This window comes from Grampus griseus (genome assembly GCF_964374135.1).
Source record: "Grampus griseus genome assembly, chromosome: 2".
In the NCBI taxonomy this organism is placed as follows: domain Eukaryota; kingdom Metazoa; phylum Chordata; class Mammalia; order Artiodactyla; family Delphinidae; genus Grampus; species Grampus griseus.
In genome coordinates, this window is record NC_139018.1 from 32,980,891 (window position 1) to 33,006,130 (window position 25,240).

A 25,240-nucleotide genomic window follows, 5' to 3' on the forward strand; every position below is an offset into this window, starting at 1 on the left:
CTTCCTTTGTTGATGGACAGATATACTCCCTGGAGTTTGGCTAACCCCAGACATGAGAGAAATTAGGAAGAAATATTTCTGCTTTTGCTCTATATGTATTCTGAAAAAGAGCCTGCTACTTTCCATAAATTTGGACCTAGGCCATCTGAGCTTTCAGGCAGTGCGGACCATTCTTCATTCTTTTTTTTTTTTGCGATACGTGGGCCTCTCACTGTTGTGGCCTCTCCCGTCGCGGAGCACAGGCTCCGGACGCGCAGGCTCAGTGGCCATGGCTCACAGGCCCAGCCGCTCCGCGGCATGTGGGATATTCCCGGACCAGGGCACAAACCTGTGTCCCCTGCATTGGCAGGCGGACTCTCAACCACTGCGCCACCAGGGAAGCCCTCTTCATTCTTGATAATAGTGTCCTCACGTGCTCAGATGAGTGTTACACTGGTTGCTTCCTACTGGTAGAAAAATGTCTATTTTTTGTTCTCAGGACAGCTCAGTACAGCCATCTGCTCCAGGTGATACATGGCATCAAACTGGAAAATGGCCATCAGGAAAGTAATAGAGGACTGTGCTGATTATATTACACAAGATGTGTCTAGTGCTCAGAGTCTAGGAAAGTTGTTGGCTTGCCTATTGCTGAATTAACAATATTGTTACCAAACATCTGCCTTTCAAAACTTTTCGAGGCTTACTTTTGGAAACTATCCTGTTGCTGTGGTCTGGTTACTAAACAAGTTACAAAAGACCTTTTTCCCCTTCTGGAATTTGGAAAGCATGAGTGAAGCATCTTACCTTTGAAGCACTACCAGATGGGACAGCAACAGTCTATCTGAACAAAAAGTGATGTTCCAGCACTAGAGATAGTTCTGTATTAAGTCTCCCACCCCCGTAAGTCCTAGATTGATTAGCTGAGAAATAATCCATGGGCTTAATTGTATCTTTTACCTGATCTTGAAAAGCTTTTCATTATTAAGTCAGTGTGGCTTTTAAAACAGAAAGTGGATCATCCCCTCCCCCAGGACTGTCCTCTGGAATCTTTTTCATGTTTGTATTGAGAGAAGGGGAAAGAATTAGCAGTAGTATTGTAGATTTTTTCACCTCCTGCTGATTTCTGTACTGACTTAGGGTACAGGCCACTGTTAGGCTGTCTTTATATGTAGATGGGTATGCAATCTCTGGGTTGGCAGGGACCCTCATAGCTGATTTAGGATTCCAGTATCAAAACTGCGAAATGGGTGCCTGGACCTTCCAAGGATTGTATAGGCACAGCTGGTTTAAAGGAATCCATTTCTAGATTCTCAAATTCCATGTGTATTGTCCTTTCCCACCTCCCCTTTTCCCTTTGTCCTTCCCCCACTTTACAGAAAAACAAACAAACAAGCAGACAAACAAAAAACACCAGAAAATTGGAAGTACTCCAGAAATTTCTGGCCACTCGAACCTTGGCATGGTGCATTGCCCTAAGGTGTAAAAACCTCTAAGATGCCAAAAAAGCTGAAGTATCCTTTAATCATAGGGCTATAACCCAACCCTCCACCATCTTCTACCTTATCTTCTTATGCACTTACAATAAATTGCTCCTTTTTATAATAATTGGTTTTTATAAAACATTAAAAGTATATCTGTTTTGATCAATTGTGTTCCAGTAAGTATTGTAATGGTAACTCAAATCCAATACAGAAATGTTAACACTTAGAGCCTTACAGTCACAGTAAATAAAGAAAATTTTAAGTTTGTAATTATATTTTTATTGGTGAAACTAAGATAGATTTTCATTAAAATATATTAGGTTGAAATTTGGGGGGAGGTAGATAAAGTAGAAATATTATTTCAAGGAGGAAAAGGGAATGATATAAAATTTCTATTAAAAAATAAATTGTTAGACGTCAGATTCCACACAGGATGCAGTAGGTAGCTCCTATTGCAATAAGTACAAAAATCAAATTACAAAAGCCATATTTTTAAAGATGTCAGAGAGCTGTGGTTACAAAGTCTGTGAGGAGAACTGAAGTTCAGAAGAAGGAAGAGCCCTTCCTAACTGAGCAGAAGGTGCTGGCCATGTTCTTTCCTGAGGGCATCTATGCACAGGCTGTAGTTTGGGCTGCCGTGGACAGACTCTACCAGGGTCAAAAGAAATCAGAGTTTTCGATGGCCACATGTGTTGATAGGATAGACTGGATTCTAGAGGAACCCCAAACACATGACCAGTCTTCCCTATAGGACATTTGCTGGGTGCTGGGGTTGCCCTGGGAACTAGGGGGCTAGGCTGGAAAGCAGAATGAAATGCCCACAGTATACAGTGCTTAGGAGACAAAGTTCCCCTAGTGGGAAGGTCCTGCTCCACAGGGCATTTTGAACCTACTTGGGAAAGGATGATAAAGAGGTAAGATTAAAACCTCCAAAGAACAGAATGTTCAGAGCAGAGAACAGAGGTTTGACAGGCTCTCCATCAAAAGTCCAAAAGGACTACACTTGAGGATGGAGCTGGGCCAGAAAGGCCGAGTGTAATATCCTACAATCTCCTGGTACGTAAGTAGGACACGAACTTCCATTAGTGGAAGAGATCTGCAACAAGCACGCCACAGGTCTTGCCTTTGAGACATTTGAAACCAGAAGTAGACTCGGGACTTCCCTGGTGGTCCAGTGGTTGAGAATCTGCCTTCCAATGCAGGGGACGTGGGTTCAGTCCCTGGTCAGGGAACTAAGATCCCACTTGCCGTGGGGCAACTAAGCCCACACGCCACAATTAAAGAGCCACCATGCCACAACTAGAGAGAAGCCCTCGCGCCACAACGAAAGATCCTGCATGCCGCAACGAAGATCGCACGTGCCACAGCTAAGAACAGATGCAGCCAAATAAGTATTTTTAAAAAAAGAAGAAGTAGACTTATTCAACCCAGTGCTGACCTGGTTCCTTCTGATTGGATTGAGGGTGATCAGCCCCTTCTTTTCTCAAGAGTGGAATGGGTAAATGCATATGGAGGAAACAGCTTTCATCTCTCTATTAGTTTGCTAGGGCTGCCATAACAAAATCCCACAGACTGTAAACATCAGAACCATATTTTCTCACAGTTCTGGAGGCTAGATGTTCAAGATCAAGGTTCTGAGAAGTTCGATTTCTCCTGAGGCCTCTCTCCTTTGGCTTGCAGATGACTGCCTCCTCATTGTGTTCTCACATGGCCTTTTCTCTGTGTACATACATCGCTGGTGTCCCTTCCTCTTCTTATGAGGACGTCAATCTTATTGGATTAGAATCCTTCCCTTATGACTTTGTTTAACCTTAGTTATCTCCTTAAAGCCCCTCTCTCCAAATAGTCACATTGGGAGTTGGGGCTTCAACATACGAATTTGCAAGAGACACAGTTCAGTCCATAGCAGTCTCCATGGTTCTTTATCCTCAATGTCCAGCATACAATAAAAAAATTATGAGACATGAAAATGTGGTCAGTAATCAAAAGAAGCCAACCCACAATATAATCTACATATTGAAGTCAAACACTCAGGAACTTGAAATACTGTAAATGTGATAAAGAAAATAGAAATGATGGATGGACAAAATGGATAAAAAGATGGAGAATTTCAACAGAGAATTGGAATCTACCTAGAAGAAAAAATCATGTAGAACTGAAAAATATGTCTAAAACTAAGAATTTTTTGGATTTGTTTAACCTTGAGAGGACAGGCTTGGTGAATAGAAGACAGGTCAATAAAAGACATTCAAACTGAAGGACAATAAGAATGGAGAATGGAAAAAGCAAAGCAGAGAGTGTAAGAGACAAGTGGGACACAGGTGATCTAACATGAAATTGGAATCCCAGAAGGATAAAAGAGAGAAAGTGAAGCAGAGCAATATATGAAGAGATAATGACTGAAAGTTTCCAGAACAAATGAAATATGCCAATTCTCAGATTCAAGAAACTCAGTAACCAGAAGCGGAATAAATAAACACAACACACCTAGGCATATCATGTCAGACTGTTGAAAATGAAAGATAATGAGAAAAAGCCCAAAAGCAGTCTGAGAAAATGGACAAATTACCTGTAAATAAGCAACAATAAGATTGATGGTCAAATTATGGAAGCCAGAATATAGTAGAATGATATCCCTAAAGTGCTTAAAGAATTAAAACCTGCCAACCTAGAATTCTAGGGAACCTAGAATCCAGGGAAAATATCTTTCAAAATTATAGGTAAAATAGAAGACATTTTAGAAAAAAGAAATTATAGAATTTTAATATAATCACTTAGCAGCCCTCAGTGAATTAATGCCTCTAAACATTGAGCATCTACAGCTGTTCGCATCACAAAAAGAAAGACAACTAGACATTAAGAGTCTCCTGATGAAGAAACACAATGGTGCCTAAGGTCTTGCAAAATAAAATAACCCTGAATCTAATCAGACCTCAGGATCCAGCTTTCAATTTGCAGGTAGCACAGAGGACAGAGGAGTGTTCTGTACTACGTTGTGAGGATATAGGTCAAATGATCTGTGTTCTTCAACAAGTATTTACATTTTGGTGAGAAAAGGAAGGATGGACAGGAGAAAATCTATTGTATAAGAAACCCAAAAGATATATTAAAACAAAAAACAGGCAAAACTAAAGTATTTAGAAGGGAATTCCCTGGCAGTCCAGTGGTTAGGACTCTGAGTTTTCACTGCCGAAGGCCCAGGTTCGATCCCTGGTCGGGGAACTAAGATCCCACAAGCTGCACGGTGTGACCCAAGAATAAATAAATAAATAAAGTATTTAGGAATGCATACTTGGATGAATAAAATTATTTTAAAAAGCAGGGAAGCGATTAATGTACAAGTCAGGATAATGATTTCTTTAGGGGAGGGAAGGGGTTGTAATAGGAATGAAGCATATAGAGGCCTCTGAATGGCCAGGAAAAATTCCATTTCTTGAGACCTGGGTGTTGGTTATACAGGTGTTCACGTTAAAAAACTTCATTAAGCTATACTTTTTTTTTTTTTTTTTGCGGTACGCGGGCCTCTCACTGCCGTGGCCTCTCCCGCCGCGGAGCACAGGCTCCAGACGTGCAGGCCCAGCGGCCATGGCCCACGGGCCCAGCCGCTCCGCAGCATGCGGGACCCTCCCGGACTGGGGCATGAACCCGCATCCCCCGCATCATCAGGCGGACTCCCAACCACTGCACCACCAGGGAAGCCCCTAAACTATACTTTTTATGCTGTTTTCTGTATCCTTTTTATACTCCTTGATGAAAAAAGAAAAAAAAATCAGTGAATAAACATTGGACAAAGAATAGATCACACAAGAAATAAAATTTTCTTAAATGAATAAAAATGAAAACATGATATCCCAGCAGAAGCATTCACATTCTGCATGTATTTAGTCCAGATCAGTGGTCTGTAGAATTTTCTGTTCGCATACATATCCCCACAATAATTTTTTTTGAGTTATAACTTACATATATTAAAGTACACTTTTATTTAGGAATAACTTAAACCCTCTGCTAGGTTGCCCCCCATGATAGGGTGCTTGTTGCCCCAGGGCAACTCCAGTGATTAGAAAGTTCTTACATGTAGGCTCTCTATTTTTAAATGTTGGCAATTCATAGTTTTTAAAAACATTTAGAAAGGTTCAGCAAGCCAAACATAACATAAAAGGGCTAAATGTGGCCTTGAGTTCTAGCTTTGAATGCTTAGATAACGAAAAATCTGTCAGGAAATTCCTCATCTAATCTACTGCCATTTTGACTTAAACAAATCTGGAAAAGGCTGTGCTCGCTCTCTCTGTTCATGCCAGTTGAAAGTAAGATACTGAGGCAGGCTGTGGGAGGAAGCTGGCTTCTTGTTATATGCCTTAATGGCATAATCAGATGACACGCAATCTGCATTTATTGAATACCTGCTGTGTGCTTCTCAGTGTGAGCCACAAGCAAGAGCATCTTTTTCTTCTCCATTCTCCTGTTCAGAAAGACTGACAGTCACTGGAGACATTTTTTTGCTACACAAACTCTAAAGAGATGAAGTTTATTTATTATATAAACAACACAGAATTAGGCAGTTGGCTAAGTAATTCACATAGGGCTTCCTCAATCATTTCAAGATGTAAGAACTAATACCCACTGTAAAACTTCCTACCTGGAGGATTAGGCTCAATTTTTTTAGTTGATGTCAAATAATTACTCATTTCTCAAAATCTCTTTAAAAATCAGAGGAAGGAACTGGGGATTTTGCTGTAGCAAAGAAAAAGCCCATCAGAATATATTTTACACCTACGAAGTACGTAGGAAGAGCATCTGTTTCTATGTGATAATTCCGAAGATAAAATAAACAGGCTGGCCGTTATCTATAGAGCCAGTATGGTGTATGGGAAGGAGCGTTAGGCTTAAGATCATACCTGGATTCAAGTCTGCAGTACTTCCAGTAACCAAATGATTGAGTGATTCTAGGCAGGTTATATAACAGCAGTTGTCTGAGTCTCAGTTTCTTCTGTAAAATTGCTACCTCCACCCCCCGCCCTACCACCTCATATCGTGGATGACTTAACAGCCTTGGAGGCTTTCTGAAAACTAGGTGCTTTCAAATGTAAGACATTGTTACTGCTGTGTGTAAGATCAATGCCCATAGATCCATAATTTCCAGAGCATTGCTGCCTAGTAACCTAGGTAATAGACGTAATGGGTTTACATTTGGTAGATGTTGGTGTCTTTGGAAAATATTCATACGGCCTTCTCCTTCCCTTTTCCCTAATTCTTGTTGGAAAGGACTTTAGGGTTTTCACTGATAGAATTGCTTCCCCTGAGATATGCCTCTACACTAAGACCTTACTATTTATGGAAAGAAGCATAATGTAATAGAGTTGGTAGGCCTGGGCTTAAATTCCTGATGCATTTGTCTCTTAGTTGGAGGCTTTGGAAAAATTGTTTAATCTTGCCAAACTTTCTTCATCTGTAAAATAAGAATATTAACAATGCAAACAATAACAACAGTAGTAATAATATCTGCTTTCTTAGGGATATTGTGAGGGTGCTCAGTAGCTACTAAATGTTGCTATTCCTCATTTTAAAAGCTTTCTCCCTTTTAACTTTCCTCTGAAAAACTCCTTGGAGACCAAGCCATGGTGCTCATCTGGTGCCCTCCTGAATGGTCAGTTGAGTTTTTCTTGCATGAAGGCTGCTCTTGACTCATCAGTAGTTTAAGAGGGGGGAAGTTATACGACAGTTTTTTCCCTGAATAGAGGGGAAAACATGCAGCTTCACTGCCAGGTCACTGCAGCCATCCCCCACTGACAGTAGGCTGTTGAAGTCGGCTGGAAACAGCTGTAAATGTATTTCCATGGGCCTGCATACGTGTGCCTGCTCTGTCTCTCCTCCTTTTTCTAGACATGCATTTACTCTCAGTGAGTTAGGCCTGGGCATCTGCTTTTTCCTCCCATGTAATAGGAAGAACAGCTGTTTTTAATTGGCCACAAGTAGTTGGTTGCAAACACATGTGAAGTACAGATGAAAGAAGAACTTAGTGTAATTGACTTTTTTTGTACAATTAAGCATTGCTGTCTGTGGAGCTCTTTGAGCTTTACTGACAGCACTGGCTGTCCCATCTGGCTTTTCTTAACTCTTAAGTGGTTACAGGATCCCCAGGAGGCAGCCACTGCTCTCTCTGTATTGTCAGTACCCTGATTGTATTTCTCTTTATGGTTTGAAACTTGGAGCCCTGGGAGTGTTCACTAGGGCCTTTTGGAATTACTAAGAGGTTGTTTGGACAACTCTTTTAGATATGTGAGGAAAAGAAAGAGTCCCTTGCCCCTCATGGCTCCTCATTAACTCTACCAGTGGAGTCAGGAATGAAATAGATTAATTGCCTGGACAGGTACTTACCAAACCTCCTTTTGGTAGATAACAGCTTTAGCCTTCTGCTTCAAGCCTTGTTCCAGAGGAAATAATGAGATTTACTTTAATTTGTTCATTTACTGAGTATCCTTAGATAAAACATTATGCAAATCCTATGGGTGATTGAAAAATGAATACTTTCTTGCCTTCCAAGAACTTCCAATCTAAGAGGGATGAGAAAAGGGTATGTGTGTATGTGCACACTGAATTTAAAAATGGATTCCAAAGCCTATAAAAAAAGATAATTAAGGAGGGCTTGAAGAGATTCGGGGGATCAGTGAAGTTTTAATGGAATTAGCATTTCAGAGGACTGTGAAGGATAGGTAGGATCTTAGCTACTTTATTTCTCTGCTCTTAACTATAGTCAAAACACAATAAAAGAAACACACAAAATTGACAGCAGGAAGATGGAGAAAGACACTTGGGTAATCCGCATGTTGGATGGTGAAGCCCACTAATGGAGATTGGGTTCTTTCCTGCATGCTTATATTCCACAGTCTAATACACTCACACCTTTTCATTCATTCATCAGATACTTGTTGAAAATTTACCATGTACTAGGTAGAGACTGTTCTAGAGGCTTAGGATACAGCAGAACAAAAGAGCCCTGCCATCATGGAGCTTACATTCTAGCAGGGGAAACAGACAATTAACAATAGATACAGTAAATTATATAGTATGTTTAAAAGGTTAGAAGTGCTTTGGAAAAAGAAAAAATAGAGCAGAATAAGGGGGATAGGAAGTGGTATGGGAACAGAGTCAGGGAAATGTAATTTTAGATAGGATATTCAGTATAGTCCTCACTGAGAAGGTCACATTGAACAAAACCTCAAATTGGTGAGAGAGCCTTGCAGAAATCTGGGATAAGTGCATTTCAGGTAGAACCAGTATGAAGGTTTTGAAGTGAGAATGTGCCTGAGGGGAGAATAGTAGGGCTTAGTCATAGAGATAAATGGGGTATAGGGGTGTCCAATCATGTAGGCTTTTATTGTGAGTGACGTGGGGAGCCATTAGAGAATTTTGAGCAGAGGATTGACATGATCTGACTTATTTTAACAGCATCACTCTGACTACTGAGTTGAGGGTAGATAGTGGGAGTGGGGCTGCCAAGGGTAGAAATGAGGAGAACTAGTAGGATTCTCTCACACAGGTGAGCTGTGGTGGTGGCTTGAACCAAGGTAATAGGGGTTGAAGTCTAGATATATTTTGAAAGTAAAGCCAAAAAAGGGGGAGGGGGTACTTCCCTGGTGGTCCAGTGGCTAAGACTCCACACTCCCAATGCAAGGGGCCCGGGTTCGATCCCTGATCGGGGAACTAGATGCCACATGCATGCCGCAACTAAGAAGCCCGCATGCCGCAGCAAAGTTCCCACGTGCCGCAGCTAAAACCTGTCACAGCCTAAATAAATAAATATGTTTTTTTTTAAAGTAAAGCTATCAGGATTTCCTAATAGATTAGATTGGGGGAGAAAGGGAGAGCAGGTAGAGTTTAATATCTCTCTTAAACAACCAGGTAGAGTTGTTGAATAAACACTTTGGATGTTAGAGGTATGGAGGTCTGGAGTTCAAGAAAGACCTGGACTAGAGATAAAAATTTTTCTGATATCATATAGGTAGTATCTAAAGCCACAGACTGGATGAGAACACCAGTGACTGAGATCAGCAGTGAGTGAAGTATAGGTAGTTTAAGAGAAGAGGACCAAAAACTGAGCGCTAAGGCATTATCATGTTAAGAAGGCAGGGAGGGGACTTCCCTGGTGGTCCAGTGGTTGAGACTCTGCACTTCCACTGCAGGGGACATGGGTTCGATCCCTGGTCGGGGAACTAAGATCCTGCATGCTGCGCTGAGTAGCCCCCCAAAAAAAAGCCAGGGAGAAGAGCCAAAAAGGGAAATCAACAAGGAGTCACCAGTGAGGTAGCAGGAAAACCAAAAGAGGGTGATCCTAGGAGGGCAGTGAAAAAAGTGTGCCAAAGGGGAGGCAATTCTGTTGAATCTTGCTAATAAGTCAAATAAGACGAGTTAGGATGGGAACTGAATTAACCATTGGATTCTTTGGTGAATATCACCAAGCCCAAGTCTTATTGCTTAGGGAAGGACTAGGTAATTACAGAGATTTGAAGTCCATTGCATCATGGCAATAACCATTGTTACCTGATTTTTTGACTTCTTTTCCTGCAAAGTAGTACCACTCCTTTATGTCCTTGCTTCCCATCTTGCCCTATCACTGTGTTCTGCAGGCTTTTGTTTGCTACTCGAGTCTAGAGCTACCAGATGAAGTTTTCCCATGCTTCCAGCATTTCCTATACCAATATCTGTCTTTTTTTTTTTTTTTTTTTTTTGCGGTACGCGGGCCTCTCACTGTTGTGGCCTCTCCCGTTGCGGAGCAACAGGCTCTGGACGCGCAGGCTCAGCGGCCATGGCTCACGGGCGCAGCCATTCTGTGGCATGTGGGATCTTCCCGGACCGGGGCACAAACCCATGTCCCCTGCATCGGCAGGCGGACTCTCAACCACGGCGCCACCAGGGAAGCCCGGTTATATAGTTCTTGGCAAAAATATTCCCCACCTAACTTTTTCCAACTCGATTCTCCTGTTGATGAGCAGGCTCTGGTTAGATAATGGAGGAGAGGAGGCCCCAAGGTCGTACTGGTATTGGCATCTTGACATTAGCCATTTCAGACTAAAGAAATTTATCTGGTATATACAAATCTCCAGAACTGATAAAACATCTATTCTCTAAGAATCATTGTATGTAAACTGTACAGTAGCAGCTGTATTCAATTACTTGAAACCTGGAAACCAGGAGAGGGACTATAGAGAACCTCTCTGAAGCCCATTCATTGCTATGATTCTCTGTACGCAGCCTGGGTTACCTTATACAGATGGCAGCAATACTTCCTGTACCTGTTTTCACCTTCTGTCTCTTGGCTCTATTGACTTCCTCTTCATTTTCAGATTTTCTGGGTACACATTTGGGTAGGAAGAAGGAGAAATAATTTCTTATTAAAATTGTTGCCAAGGGACTTCCCTGGTGGCGCAGTGGTTAAGAATCCGCCTGCCAGTGCAGGGGACACGGGTTTGAGCCCTGGTCTGGGAAGATCCCACATGCCGCGGAGCAGCTAAGCCCATGTGCCACAACTACTGACCCTGCACTCTAGAGCCCGCGCACCACAACTACTGAGCCTGCGTGCCTAGAGCCTTGTTGCTCCGCAGCAAGAGAAGCCACCACAATGAGAAGCCCACGCACCGCAATGAAGAGTAGCCCCCACTCGCCACAACTAGAGGAAGCCCGCGTGCGACAACAAATACCCAACACAACCAAAAATAAATAAATTTATTTTTTTTTAAAATTGCTGCCAAGAAGAGAAACCAGATGAAGTCACAGTGCTTGAAAGAGCATTAGAAACAGTTTTTCCATGGTTTGAATTTTCAAGCATTGATACCCTTCAGTTATTCCTTAGATCTGAAAGTTATCGTAATTGTATTCTAAGTCATCTTTGACAGAAAGATTGGTTTAGTTGATAAACTTTAGTTCTCTGGTAGCTGATTCTTTAAGACAGGAGACCTTCTAACTGTCCTCCTTTGGTGGTACTTATTCTAGAATTGCCCTCTCCTGAAACACTATCCATTTAACAATGGATACCTGCTTTAGTTTTACTAAGTTCCTGTTTTAGTTCAGGCATTGCACCCCAGGTTCTGGGTGTGCAAGAGATCCACTTCTACTCTCATAGACTATTCAGTGTTGGCAATGTGATGAAATGTCCTGTGCTGATACTGTAGAGCTTGCAATCACAATACCATTGGATAGAATCTTCTTCTTCCCCTCTTTTAAATTTAGGACTTAAAAAGAAAATCAACTTGTACAATGACTGCCAGGATTTAGAAATCAGTTATGACCTTTTGACTCCACCCCTATTCAAACCTTTTCATCTCTTAAATGCCAGTGTTACAGAGGGAACGATATTAGGCATTACAACCAAACAGACTCTGGTTCAAATACTGGCTCTGCCATTTACTAGCTACTTGAAAGAAGTCACTGAAATTCTCTGAGTCACTTAAATTCTTTTTCTTAGAGGCAGAAGGATTAAACAAGAGATTGGTACTAGGTTCAACCGTAAGTTTCTTTGCTAGTGACCACCCCAGCGTGGGTATGAATAGGAGTAGGATGTTGGAAACGTAGAATTCAGAAGAGATCCATGAGCAGGACTGCTACTTGTTGAATCAACCATATATAGAAAAGAAACTCACCCAAAGGAACTCCTTGGGGTGGTGAGATCACTGTATTGAGACAACTGTTTTAGATTCCCATGGATCCCTTTTCCTTAATTCTCTCAAGTTTCTTTGTACTTTGACTAGGCTCAGGTTACCTTCCCCTCCTCCCACTCCACCCTAGGAACCTAGTGCACTCAGGCTGCCTAGGGGTTCCCATCAAGGCAGCCTACCTTTGGTGCTTAAACCTTTCCTAATCCTTTGTCTCCATAAAAACACACCTATGTCCTAGTTACTTTTCTTCTCCTTTATAGTTTATTAACAAACATGATGATGTTGGGCTGAAATATGAACGGCTCTAAATACATTATCCATCCTGAATAATTCAAATATTAATAATGTCAAACATGGGGGAAAATTTAGGCAAAGGATATTTTTGTCACTCACAAAGTAGAGTAAGCACCTGGTGCTAGCCAAGTTGGCACCACCAAGGAGCAAATCAGTACAGTCTGAAACCTCTTGCTGTCATAAAAAAAAAAGATATGTACATGTCAATAAAGAGGGATATCTTTCATGAGGCAGAAGAGGTGAAGGAGGAATTGTCAGGAGGCCAAAAGCAGAAGACACCTTCTGCAGAACCAGATTATTTCTGGAAAAGGGATGTTGTTCTGGCCATTTTCCCTCCAGATACTGAGATGAGAAACGTTTGGAATAAATGTTTGAACAAGGTGGAGTTGGGACTGGGATGGAGGCGTGTGGAGCTGAGATAGTGCGTGATGGTACTTTGTGCCCTAGTGGTGCCATGCTCCTGGTAGGGTCTAAGAAGGCACTCATTGCTTAAATAAATGAGCACTCATTTGTTTGCGTCTGTATGCATCACGTTTTGCCAGTTGGTGTGTACTGAGCTGTTGATGGCTGCTCAGAAGTGACCTTATTCAGAACTTGGGTGCATTTGTTCTGTGAGTGTGATGCCCTTACCAGTGAAGTTGAACCTTTGAGATTGTCCCGAGTTCATAAATGATGACATTTTCATCTATAAGTTCTAGGCCTCTGGTACTTTTCGCCATCATTGAAGAAGAAAGCCTACAGGATGGTCCTTAAGATACAGCTTTCCTATCAATGGCCTCCATACATGGTGTATTTAAGGCCCACACACTCTAATTCTCAATACCTGGGCTCTGCTTATTATGAAAGTGACCCATATCTCCTTTCTTTATCCTTAGTTCTCCCTGCCATCAGAGTGAAGAAGGGATTTTCTCCATTATTTTCCCAGAGGTTTTTGTTTGTTTGCTTTGTTTGCTGTTTTCATTATAGAAAATGAGGGCAACTGGATCAGAGATTTTTTTGCGCGTTTAAGTAATTACATGCTTCTGGTTCTGCATGTCCCTGGCTCAGCTGCCACCTGTTCTCAAGCAGTTCGGTCTCATTTTGCTTATGACTGGCCTTTTTTAAGGTAACACTTGGATTCTATCTTGGGGATCAAAACCTTGAGAAATGTTTTAAGTGGCTGTGGCTTCATTGACAATGGAATTGCAGTGGGTGGGCGTGGGCAATGCTTAAAGACTAAATAAAGGCTCTTGGTAAGAGCACATATGCCGAGAGATATTTCGTCTTCCTTCTTTCCATAGCAACTTTATCTGTAAGATTAAGCATTCTCCTGGTGGTATAGTTAATAAAATATCTCGGCTCTGGTTCAGAGCTGTTTGTTTGCCATTACTGGAACCTGTTTACTTCCATCTGTTTCGTCATTTGATTTTTGTTTCCTTCTGTCTTCCCAGGTGGCATTGGTAGGGTGGTCAACGGAGCCTTCATGGTGCTGAAAGGGCATCGGTCTATTGTGAACCAGGTCCGATTTAACCCCCACACCTACATGATCTGCTCTTCTGGTGTAGAAAAGATCATCAAGGTGAGGCACCTTACCCTCTTGTCCTTTTAGAGAAATTATTGCAATTCGTAAATGGAAAAAACTAAATGTATGTAGGACCTCATAGCTAAACATACCGAAGGTCTATCAGAATTCTCAATTATTTTGACATATTATAAAATACGGAAAAATTGATGTTAAAGAGGGTGGTTTTAAAACCCTCCTTTCAGGGCCATTTTTAAAAATAATCACTAGGTTTTGAAACTAGATGCTACCTGTATGCCACTACATTTCCATGGTCTCTGATCTGGAGTCTGATGAATTCTGCTTTCCAAACCCCATCTGGTGGTAAAGAAGCTATCATCCCCAAAGTTACTCTGTGTGCACTTTTCCTTAATTGCTGTCCTCATAACTAAGTGACTACCGGAACCATAGCTAACTTGTCTCAGGACATATCAAAATATTACAACCACATGCATATCAACCACTGCATGTGGTTGTGATTGAGGCTAACCACTTGCATCAACTGCACATTGACTGAATGAACTTAACTCTGCCAAGGAATATTTTTAGAGCTTGCAACTGAGAGACCCAGCCTGGCCTGCGTCCACGGAAGGATGGCCCGCTGCCCATCACTCACATTCCAGTCGCTAGTAACCCTTTTCCACATCTGAGAAAATGAGGGTTCAGGGCAAAGGACGAATCCTTGAGGACCCTGTGATAACTTGACTATTAAATAAGGATAGATGATCTCCCCCCCTCCCCAGCAAAACATAAAACTCCTCTTTTTTTTCCCCCAAAATGACATTGAAAACCTGAGGGAAGTTTCAGGGGAAAAGTAAAAATTGATTTGTAACAAATTGGTAGTTTTCATTTTCTTTCATTCTTTAAAAAAAACCAGAAAACTATACAACTTGTTATCTGAGGCAGAGGAAGCTATCAAAAATGTAATGTTGGAGTATGGGTCAATATTTTTATTTGTCCTTATTCCAACTTCCTTTATTTAGGTTTTATTGGTCCTGTGGATCAGGGCTGACTTTCAAGATTGCATACATTTATTTACCCATAAATAAACAGGGCTAGAACAGGACTTCTAGATCATTTTTACTGACTTTTCCTTTTGTAGATGATGAGGTTTAAATTGTAAATTTACTGTCTGGGGTTAATTATACAGCTAATTAGTGGTAAGGCTAGCATAGAGCCCTGTTCTTTGTTCTTCCTGGTATACTGCCACATTTACCATGCTAGCGGGAAGACAGCAGGCAGCCTGATGCCCCTGCTGGGTTTGATCATCTCAGTAGTCCTTCACTTGGGCAGTCATTGAATTGCCCCTGTCCCTTGCATTGTTTTCCCTTCTCCTTTAGCCTGTGACTCATGGGTTGGCACAGTAGCATGTCCTCTCTAGGCCCATTGACATCATTCTCTCAGGGAGCTCTGCTTGAGCATCTCCTTTAGAACAGAGATTCCTGCTTGGCTGTACACTCTGGGATGCTTCTGTGCTAAGTCTCCCCAATTATTGTTTAGTCAACCGGAGTCCTTACCCGAAAGGTCATAGGTTGGAAACTAGCCAAGTTCTCAGAGAAGAAGGAGAAGAAAATATTTTCTCTGTGAAAATATTCAGACTAAACTATGGAGCTCACTGCTTTCAGGTTCCAGTGAGGTCTGAATATTGCCTCACCAGTAGGCATGTTTAGCCAATTAAAACCTTAAGTCAGTTAGTACCCTTGGGCAGCCCTTCGAGTCTGTCTCCCATCTGTCAAGTGAGGGCGCTAACAGTGACTTGACACCTAAGAGTGCCTTGTAAGTTACCTGTGCCTGACAATTTCTGACTATTTTAATAAAAGTCACTTTCTTGTTTGCTGTTTCTGAGAGGATCAATGGCTCAAAGACCATCATTCCACCATATTCTAGTCCAGCCTGCTTTTCTCTCTCCACCTCTCTCTCTACTCACTCCACCTTCCCCCTGACTTGTCCTTTGCTGATGCCTTTCTGGCCTGGAGGAGAAGAGTCCCTATTGTCAGGGCCAGCCTCTTCTCACCCATAACAGGTCTTCTATCCCCTTGAATTGCCCACACTTAGCAGAAAAAAGGGGGTTCATTTTGTAGTTAAACATAAGAGATAGCAAGATGGAGCAAATGCTGGCATTTTTTTCCTCAAAGACCAATATTCATTTACTCACCCTGTATTTGTGAACCATACCTACTGTCTGCAATTTGTGCCAGGCCCTGTGAGGAACACAAAGAAAGAAAGGTAATGCAGGTCCCCATGGGAATTGGTGACCCAGTAGGAGAGACAAGAAATAAAGGTAATGAAAAATGCAATAAGTACATAAGAGATAGAAACAGTGCTGTGTGGGGAGGGGGAAATTTTTTTCCCCATCTGGGGTAATCTCAGTGTAGGTAGTACTTGAACTAGATTTTGAAGGAAAAAGCCTGCAAAAGAAAAGAAAGGAGTAAGATGGGAGGACCATTCTAAGCAGAGAAAATGGACATTTAATTATTTCACTGAATCAATAAATATTTATTGATCACCTACTGCATTCCAGGCAGTGTGTTCATGAATAAATGCTCAGAAGCAGCAAAGTGTAGGACCAGTTTAGAAAATGATCATTTGGCCAAAGTAAAGAGCACAGAAAGGGAGGACTAAGATGTAAGGCAGGGATGGTAGGCCAGAGGTGGGCCCAGGAAGTCTTGGAATCCGGATTAGAGAGTGTGGAGCATCCCTGAATAACAGCTTAAGTCTCTATCTGTGTAGTTTTTCTTGGTAGGTGGGCAAATGTCTAAATTTAGTGTGATAGCACAAAGAGAGAAGAGGGCTTAGAGATGCTACATCAAGCATGTCATGGTCACCTGTGTAGATCAGAACACTTGTTACTTAAATTGCTTTCCATTTCGATGATGCTTTGAATAAGAATTGAACTGCATCCTTTTCCTCAGCAGCCTCTTGTGCTAAACTTTTCACTGGGCTTGAAGAGAAAGCTGCTCATCCCTCCTGCTTTTCTCATGAACTTTGCCCCCCCATGAAGAGAAACATCTAGCCACACTTAACATGCAACAGGAAGTTGTGTTTTCATTGCTTCACTTCTGAGTTGTTGACTTTCAGTGTAAGAAAAATAACAAACAATTTCACAAATGTTTGAAATTGATATTTTAGGGATGAGGAAGGACTAACATAATCGGGATGGTCAATGCTTCTGCTGTTCAAAAGTCTCTTTGAGGATGAGTCTCAGACCTTCTAGTTGAGGTATTCAGTTGCCAAACGAAGGAGGAAGCACCACAGTTATTGGTGCTTTGGTATACGTTATATCATTTTATCATTCTCATTTCTACAGTTGAGAAAGAGGTTTCCAGGATGAAGTCATTTGCTCTGGGCCATGTGAAGTGTTGAGGCTCGGGTTCCTACCTGTTCTACTAGTTCCCACAGCTCTGTGCGGCAAGTCCCTTGAGGACTGAAGACTGGCCGTCTGGGATAGGGGTTTTGTTTTGCTCTGAATCTTAGGATTGCATGAGACCCATCTAATTTCACTGTTTAGATAAGGAAGCTGAGCTTCACCCACGGTCACCAGCGAACTAGAGCTGTGTGGGAACCCACATTCAAGACTCTTGCCTCCTGATCCAGCGTTTTGTTCCATTACTCCAAGCTTCAGGAATGAAAGTCTACCTCAGCTTAATACATTCCAGAGCACATATAAATGCCAACTTTCAGTATTTTGATTTTCATTCCTGAAGTGAAGATATAGGAGGCTGGGTAGTAGATTAAAATCTAGGCTTGTTGGATAGTTGGGCCAGCAAGAATCTCACCATTAACATTTTGTGATTCTGTTAAATTCTGAGTTTCTGGGAAGTACATATAGATTTCATATTATGCAACATGGTTAGTAACATTTTCCATTTTTAAACTGGGGGAGTGAGAACTTTAGCCCAGAATATAGACTAAGACCCCAAAACACCCTAAAGGCTTTGCCTGTTGGACCCCTCAGTCTCTCTCTTTTTTAATTAATTAATTATTTGGCTGTGCTGAGTCTTAGTTGCAGCAGGCGGGATCTTTGTTCCCACATGCGGGATCTTTAGTTGCGGCATGTGAACTCTTAGTTGCAGCATGTGGGATCTAGGTCCCTGACCAGGGATCAAACCCAGGCCCCCTGCATTGGGAGCATGGAGTTTTAGCCACTGGACCACCAGGGAAGTCCCCCCCCCTCAGTTTTTTTCTAAGCCACCAAACTTTTATTCCCAGAGACATCTGTTTGCAGAGATAGTCATTTACAGCTTGGGCCATTGCTGAAGGCCAGGTCTAAATGTTTCCCGAAAATTGAGTCTCACAAAGAATTTGAGAATTGCTTCAGGCTAAGCCTTTATTTTCTGCTACTTATTGTATGCTAACTATATTCCAGTGTTTCTTAAAAGTTGGTCCCCCCACTTACCCCTTGAGTGCTAATTAAAAGTGCAGACCCCTGGTAACCTACCCATGACTTACTGAATCAGAATCTCTAAGGGGGGGGCTCAGGAGTCAGCTTTTTTTTTTTTAAGATAAAACACCTTGATTTATTTATTTATTTATTTATTTATTTATTTTTGGCTGCGTTGGGTCTTCCTTGCTGCGTGTAGGCTTCCTCTACTTGTGGCGAGCAAGTGCTACTGTTCGTTGTAGTGCTCGGGCTTCTCGTTGCGGTGGCTTCTCTTTGTTGTGGAGCACGGGCTCTAGGCGCGCGTGCTTCAGTAGTTGTGGATCACAGGCTCTAGAGCACAGGCTCAGTACTTGTGGCACACGGGCATAGTTGCTCCATGGTGGGATCTTCCCAGACCAGGGATCAAACCCATGTCCCCTGCATTGGCAGGCAGATTCTTAACTACTGCGCCACCAGGCAAGTCCCAGGAGTCAGCATTTTAATTATTCTTCAGGTAATTCATGTGCATGCCAAAGTTTGAGAACCACTGCCTTAAAACTCCCCTGGGTAAGATTATGAAGCTGGAGATGGGAGAACACCTGAGGAGTTGTGGGCCGGGAACAAAGTTGAAGGAGGAATGAATCTGAGTTGGGAACTGGTGAAGACACTTAGCCTAGAAGATTTCTTCAGCCCCTCTTGAACTGGAGATCCTCCAAAGAAACACTATCTCCCAGGAGATCAAAGTAAATCACGGAAGGAAAGGGCCTCGGGAACAGGGCTTACAAGAAGGCGAATTTGTCCTTGGACAGCTTTGCCGAAACAAAGCCATTGTCTTGATAGGGGATGAGGAGCCACTGTTTTCTGGGTTGGGTGCTATCTAAATATAGACACCAGCCTGTCAAGGCAAGAAAATCATCTGGAATTTCATCTGAGTTGCCATGACTACCAGCTGATGTAACTGAGCTTCTCTGTGCTGCTCTGGACCAGTCTGGCAGTCAGGTGAAGCTCATCGTTCTCATTTGCAGTGACAGCTTAATTACCTTGGATATCGTTTTTGCATAACTTATTCAACTTGTAAAGTTGGGCTTTTGCATTCAGACAGACCTTAGTTTGAATCCTAGTTCTGCAACCTTTTGGCTATGCGCCCATGTCTCTGACCATGGAGTGGAAGGGTATTAAGGGATGGGTCTGTGGTCTTGGAAGGTATGTCCTACCTATTCCTGCAGCTAACAGAAGAGTTGGGGAGCAAGCCAGCAGCTCCCTGGTTAAGAGAACCCAGATTCCTGGGTAACTGATGCCTGCACGTCCAAGAGGGAACTGCAGTGTAGGCAGCTGGCTATTCTTATCAAGCTCCAGTAAGCAATTCCCATTAGTTTAAAATAGAAATGTTGCAGTTGGGGAGAAGTAGAGTTATAGGCTGAAATATTAACTGTCGCAGAGGACTGACTGCTGGGTCTCTTTTCACTTTGGAAAAGTGGTACCTCTCCAGTCTTCTGAGAGTTTTGAACACATTGACCAATCTTCAAGTCATCCTCTGTGCTCTGAGATTATGAAGGGGGTTATTGTAGTTTCCAAGCTACTAATAGAGGAAGCTAAAGGGAAGAGGGGTAGTGGCAGACAGGGTGTGTGTTTATCCTGGGCCTAGAGACAGGACTTGGGTCTCCTGAAACTAGGCTAATGCTGTGTCCTAGACCATGCTTTGTCCCACATTTGAATCTGGAAGCTTCCATTTTCATATGTGGCCCACATAATCCAGTCTGGATTATATTTTTAAAGTTGGTTAGCAAGTCCTGGCTCAGTGACGAGGAGGGTCTGGGGAAGCTCTGCCTTAGTGTTCTTTATGTTCGACAGCTTTAGAATACATTCTAATCAGCCCTCATTGGTTTTGTTTTCGCCTTCTGTGCAGATCTGGAGCCCATACAAGCAGCCAGGATGTACCGGAGATCTGGATGGTCGGATTGAGGATGATTCTCGCTGTCTCTATACCCACGAAGAGTACATCAGCCTTGTCCTGAACAGTGGGAGTGGCCTGTCCCACGACTACGCCAACCAGTCTGTGCAGGAAGACCCCCGGATGATGGCCTTCTTTGACTCCCTGGTGCGTCGCGAGATCGAGGGCTGGAGCTCCGACTCAGACAGCGACCTCAGTGAAAGCACCATCCTCCAGCTGCACGCAGGGGTCAGCGAGCGTTCGGGCTACACCGACTCCGAGTCCTCGGCCTCGCTGCCCCGCTCCCCTCCGCCCACAGTGGATGAGTCTGCTGACAGCGCCTTCCACCTGGGGCCCCTGCGGGTCACTGCCACAAATGTGGTGGCTTCAACTCCGCCACCGCCCACGTGCGAGGATGCCACCACTCGCCAGCAGCGCCTGTCTGCCCTGCGGCGCTACCAGGACAAACGCCTCCTGGCTCTTTCCAACGAGTCCGATTCAGAAGAGAACGCCTGTGAGGTTGAACTGGACACAGATCTCTTCCCCCGGCCACGGTCTCCCAGCCCTGAAGACGAGTCCAGCAGCTCCGGCAGCCCCAGCAGCTCCGAGGATGAGGAGGAGCTGAATGAACGGCGAGCGTCCACCCGGCAGCGGAACGCCATGCGGCGCCGGCAGAAGATGCCTCGAGAGGAGAGGCCTGGTGCCCCGACCAAGCCCACTGACACCTGCATTGGAGAAGACAACTATGATTACCCCCAGATCAAAGTAGATGACCTCTCTTCTTCCCCCACCTCCTCTCCTGAGCGGAACACGTCCACTCTGGAGATTCAGCCAAGCCGAGCATCGCCAACTTCCGACATAGAGTCAGTTGAGCGCAAGATCTATAAAGCTTACAAGTGGCTCCGCTACTCCTATATCTCCTACTCAAATAACAAAGAGGGAGAGAGCTCGCTTGTGTCTGGGGAGGCAGATGAAGGGAGAGCAGGAACCAGCCACAAAGACAACCCAGCCCCTTCTTCCAGTAAGGAAGCCTGTCTAAACACGACCATGGCCCAGAGGAGCCAGGACCTGCCCCCCGCAGGCCACAGCAAGGACACTTTTAAAGAAGGGACTTCTGCCATAAATCCCAGCAATGGCCCAGGCCATGAGCCCAGCGGTCACCCTTGGGCTGAGGCACCAGAGGACACCTCTCAGGACACGAGTAACACTGGTGGCTCTGTAGAACACTCTTTTGAGACCAAGAAGCTCAATGGAAAGGCCCTGAGCAAGGCCCTGAGCAGCCGGGCTGAGGAGCCACCCTCCCCTCCTGTCCCGAAGGCATCTGGCTCCGCTCTCAGCAGCGGGTCTGGCAACTGTCTGAGGACCCAGTCTGATGACAGTGAGGAGAGGAGCCTCGAAACCATCTGTGCCAACCACAACAATGGGCGCTTACACCCCCGGCCCCCTCATCCCCACAGCAACGGGCAGAGCTTTGGGGAGCTGGAGGCGGTGGCCTGCTCGTCCCCAGGACGTTCGGACACTGATCATGATAACTTGTCCCTGACGGCGATGCTCCTACACAAAGATTGTTGTGGGTCTGAAATGGCCTGTGAGACCCCCAGTGCTGGAACGAGAGAGGACCCCACTGACCCCCCAGACACAGACAGCAGCAGGGCTGTTCATGGCCATAGTGGCCTCAAAAGGCACCGAATCGAATTGGAAGACACAGATTCGGAGAATTCCTCCTCAGAGAAGAAATTAAAAACATGATAAATACAAAGGGAAAACAAAAAGCTATGAAAAGTAGCTTTATAAAAATTTTTAAATCCTGTTTAGTGAACACAGAGGAAAGGAAAAATAGTATTAAAGGCACATGAAACCAGGGCCTGAAGTTTTGTGTCTGATGCTGCTCCCTTCTATTCAACAATGGGTCTGATGTTTAGCTGGCCACTGGCTGTGCTGTGTTAAGAAAGGGAAACAAATCCAAGTGACTCCTTTCTAGTAAGACTTGAGCATAGTGTACCTGTGCAGATTCTGTTTAAGTAAATCCTCGTTGAGATGTTTGACTTGTTCTTGTGTGTGTGCGCTGGCATGTGTGAGCTCATTGTCTCAGACTTTTCTTTCTTTTCTCCATCAGAAAGGATCTATGGATCTGTATTTTCTGCCATCTCACCCCATTTACATGCCATAGGTGTTCTGGTCTTAATAATGAGTGCCTGCTAAATCAGGTTGTGTTGCCAGTGAGTAGTGGATTTATGCTGAAAGAATGGAGACGAGAATGGAAATAGGCCTTCAGCCCACTGGCTGTGCTGGAAAGGAAAGCATGGTTCCTTTCTTAAAGAAATCTTCCATGTTTTCTCAGTAGCACTTCTTCATTGATCATTTAATGTAGACGTACTAAAAGTGGAGCGTTTTTAATGCTAATGAGAGGTTAGCACTTAAGATCAGATTTCAGAGAACATAGATAGACACCTGATAAATTTCACTGGTTGCAAATTGAGTGATGGCGCGATACCATACTGTAGGGAGGCCATAAAATATAACTAGTTGTGGGTAACACTTTAACAAGTTAGGTGCTAGTTCCTATGAGGCACTCAGAAAGCCAGCAGGCTCTTCCTGACCGCGTGTGGTGGCATCTAGGCATATTGAAAGAAGGGGAAAGACAGCTCTCGAGAGATTTGTGCTCAGACTACTAAAGTGAATGTTATAGGTGTGTTAATGAAGAAGTATAGGAAAGAGCAGAGTATGGTACTGCCTTCATTTAGTTCAACCCCAAATGGTCAGAATTGGTGGAACTGGCATCTTCCCTCAGGCTTGCTGTCCACAGAGACTGTGGTGTTCTGACTGGATCTTGCAGAGCAGGAGGCATTTCGAAGTAACAGATTCTTATTGAGTAGGTCTGTTAGGAGGCAGAGAGTATGGAGAGAGGAGTCACTGGCTCTGTTTCATTAAGGTAGATAAAGATTGAGAGAAGAAAAGACCAGGAGCTTTTCAGCATTGCAGTGGTGGTCACACTCACTTGGTTATTAATGAAGGCGTATACAAGACAGGAAGACCTAGGATGACAGATACCTTGTTGGTGTGGATGTCATGAAAAGGCAGGAGAATACTGGGAAGAAATGAGGGAGAGAGAGAACACTACAACTTTCTTGAGCACAAAGGTGCTAGACAATTAGGAGACCAGCGGCACTGGCTTAGAGAGGACCTAGCATGTGACTGGTGTGGCCTCACTGATCCAGCGTTCTTTTTAGGGAAGGACCCGTCCTACTGGAACTGGGACCAAGGGGAGACAGCCTGTGGAGGATGATGACTTGGGTGAATTTAGTCACTGGGGGAAGGGGGGTTATTTATAAAGGAAGGTTGTTGATCTAAGCCAAAAGGAGATATCACCTTGCTAAGCTTTGTTAAAAGAAAGATGTGCCTGGTGTGTGTGATGTGACTTGGGTGTAAAAACATTGGCTTAGGAGAAGGAGACCAAGGAGTGTGAGTAGCAGTGGGGATGCTTACAAGTTAACAACTGTAATCTCACCGGGGAGTGGGAAAGTGATTCTGTAACCATTAGAATTACTTTAATCTGTAATCAAAACGGTTCTATGATTTGTCTTTGACTATTCACAGATAATTGTAAATTCTGGTTTTATAAGCCCAAGTCATTTTACATTTGCTTTTCCAAAATTTATTAAATTGGAATTTTTTAATCCTTTATATACAAAAAAAAAAAAGATATAATCACTCAGTGTGTGTTTCTCTTCCCCTTCCTAGTCAGCATTCCCCTTCCCAGTCTTTTTGTTTAATATTATTTAATCTAGTCAGTAGCTAGCCACTTCTGACTTCTCTAAGGACAATCCGCATATCTTTCTGGAGAAGAAGTAAAGTTCCGTTGGGAACTAGCCACTTGGTAGTTACTGTTCCCAAATGCAGAACTTGGTCTTTTCATGTTAAGAGCCGTTATCTCATTTGGGTACTCAAAAGAGAAGTCAAAGTTCATTCTGGTTCAACTTTAGTATCCAAGAAAGACATTTTTAGCAAGGATGGCTTCCATCCTTGGGAGACATCCCAGGTTCAGCTTGCCAAGAGATAGGCCCCGCAGCATACCCACAGAAGCAGGCTGAGGAGTGCTTGTCTCTGTAGCCATTCCACTCTCATTTCCAGAAATCTCCTTTCTGATCATGGAGAGATCAGAAGTGGTAGTTCCTGCCACTACCACTTCCAGGGTCCCTTCGCCTAAACTTGAGACGCCAACTTTGGAGGCACATTTAATCCTCAGATTCTTCCATGATAGGTATTTTTACTAACAGGGCAGATGGCACTGATTAGGTTATGAGCTATTCAAAAGTGCCTCTTACGGTTTTTTTCCTGCATCCTGTACATAAAATTTTAAGTGGCTGGTCCAGATTTATAAAACCTTCCCTCCACTTTATTTTCCACCTGGTTTTGTAAATGATTCCCATGTCTCTAGGACAACAGGTAAATGAGTTAAATGAATAGTGGGCTTGGGGCAAAAGAAGGTTGCAACTGCGCTTGATTTACTAAGCCCAGAGTCCCTTGTTTGTCAAGGTGCCTTCCTCTGCTGAAGCCTTACCTCCTCACAAGCCCCGCCTCTCTCCCGGCAACGCTAGCTCTTCTCTTGTGTATATGCAAATAAACCTATTATTCACTTCTAATGGCTTCCTCTTCTCTTCCAGGGAAGACTTGGTTGCTTAGGCACCCCTCCTCCTTCATTTCTTTCCTGTTTTAATTCTTGCCTAATTGAAAACTTGATTCAGAGCCACACTGAAGACTAGAAGAAAAACTGCGGTGCACTACATCTATGCCAATGATCATTGTCACTTCTAGGTGTTGGGACAAAGGTTACATTGGGACAACAACATTTGGAGTAGGAGGAGGTACCTAATTGGTCTCCTTCACCAGACTTAGACAGACTCAGGATAGTGAAATCCTGGAATTGACTCTTATTAGCTGGAACTGAGGGAATGATGCAGTGAAATGACATTACAAACAGTCTCCAAAGAATTATGTTTTCTCATG

The 25,240-nt window shown here is 43.4% G+C and overlaps 1 protein-coding gene across 2 annotated transcripts in view; it reads left to right on the forward strand.

Annotated features, from left to right (window-relative positions):
• The window catches only part of DCAF5 (DDB1 and CUL4 associated factor 5), a 98,089-nt gene extending 73,213 nt beyond the window's left edge, over positions 1 to 24,876 (forward strand). For both annotated transcript variants that reach the window (XM_082647934.1, XM_082647935.1), the window contains exons 8-9: positions 13,834 to 13,961; positions 20,210 to 24,876. In XM_082647934.1, the coding sequence (XP_082504060.1) occupies positions 13,834 to 13,961; positions 20,210 to 21,982 (1,901 nt within the window). In that variant the 3' untranslated portion in view covers positions 21,983 to 24,876. The remainder of the gene's footprint in view (positions 1 to 13,833; positions 13,962 to 20,209) is intronic.
• Positions 24,877 to 25,240: the final 364 nt, after the last annotated feature.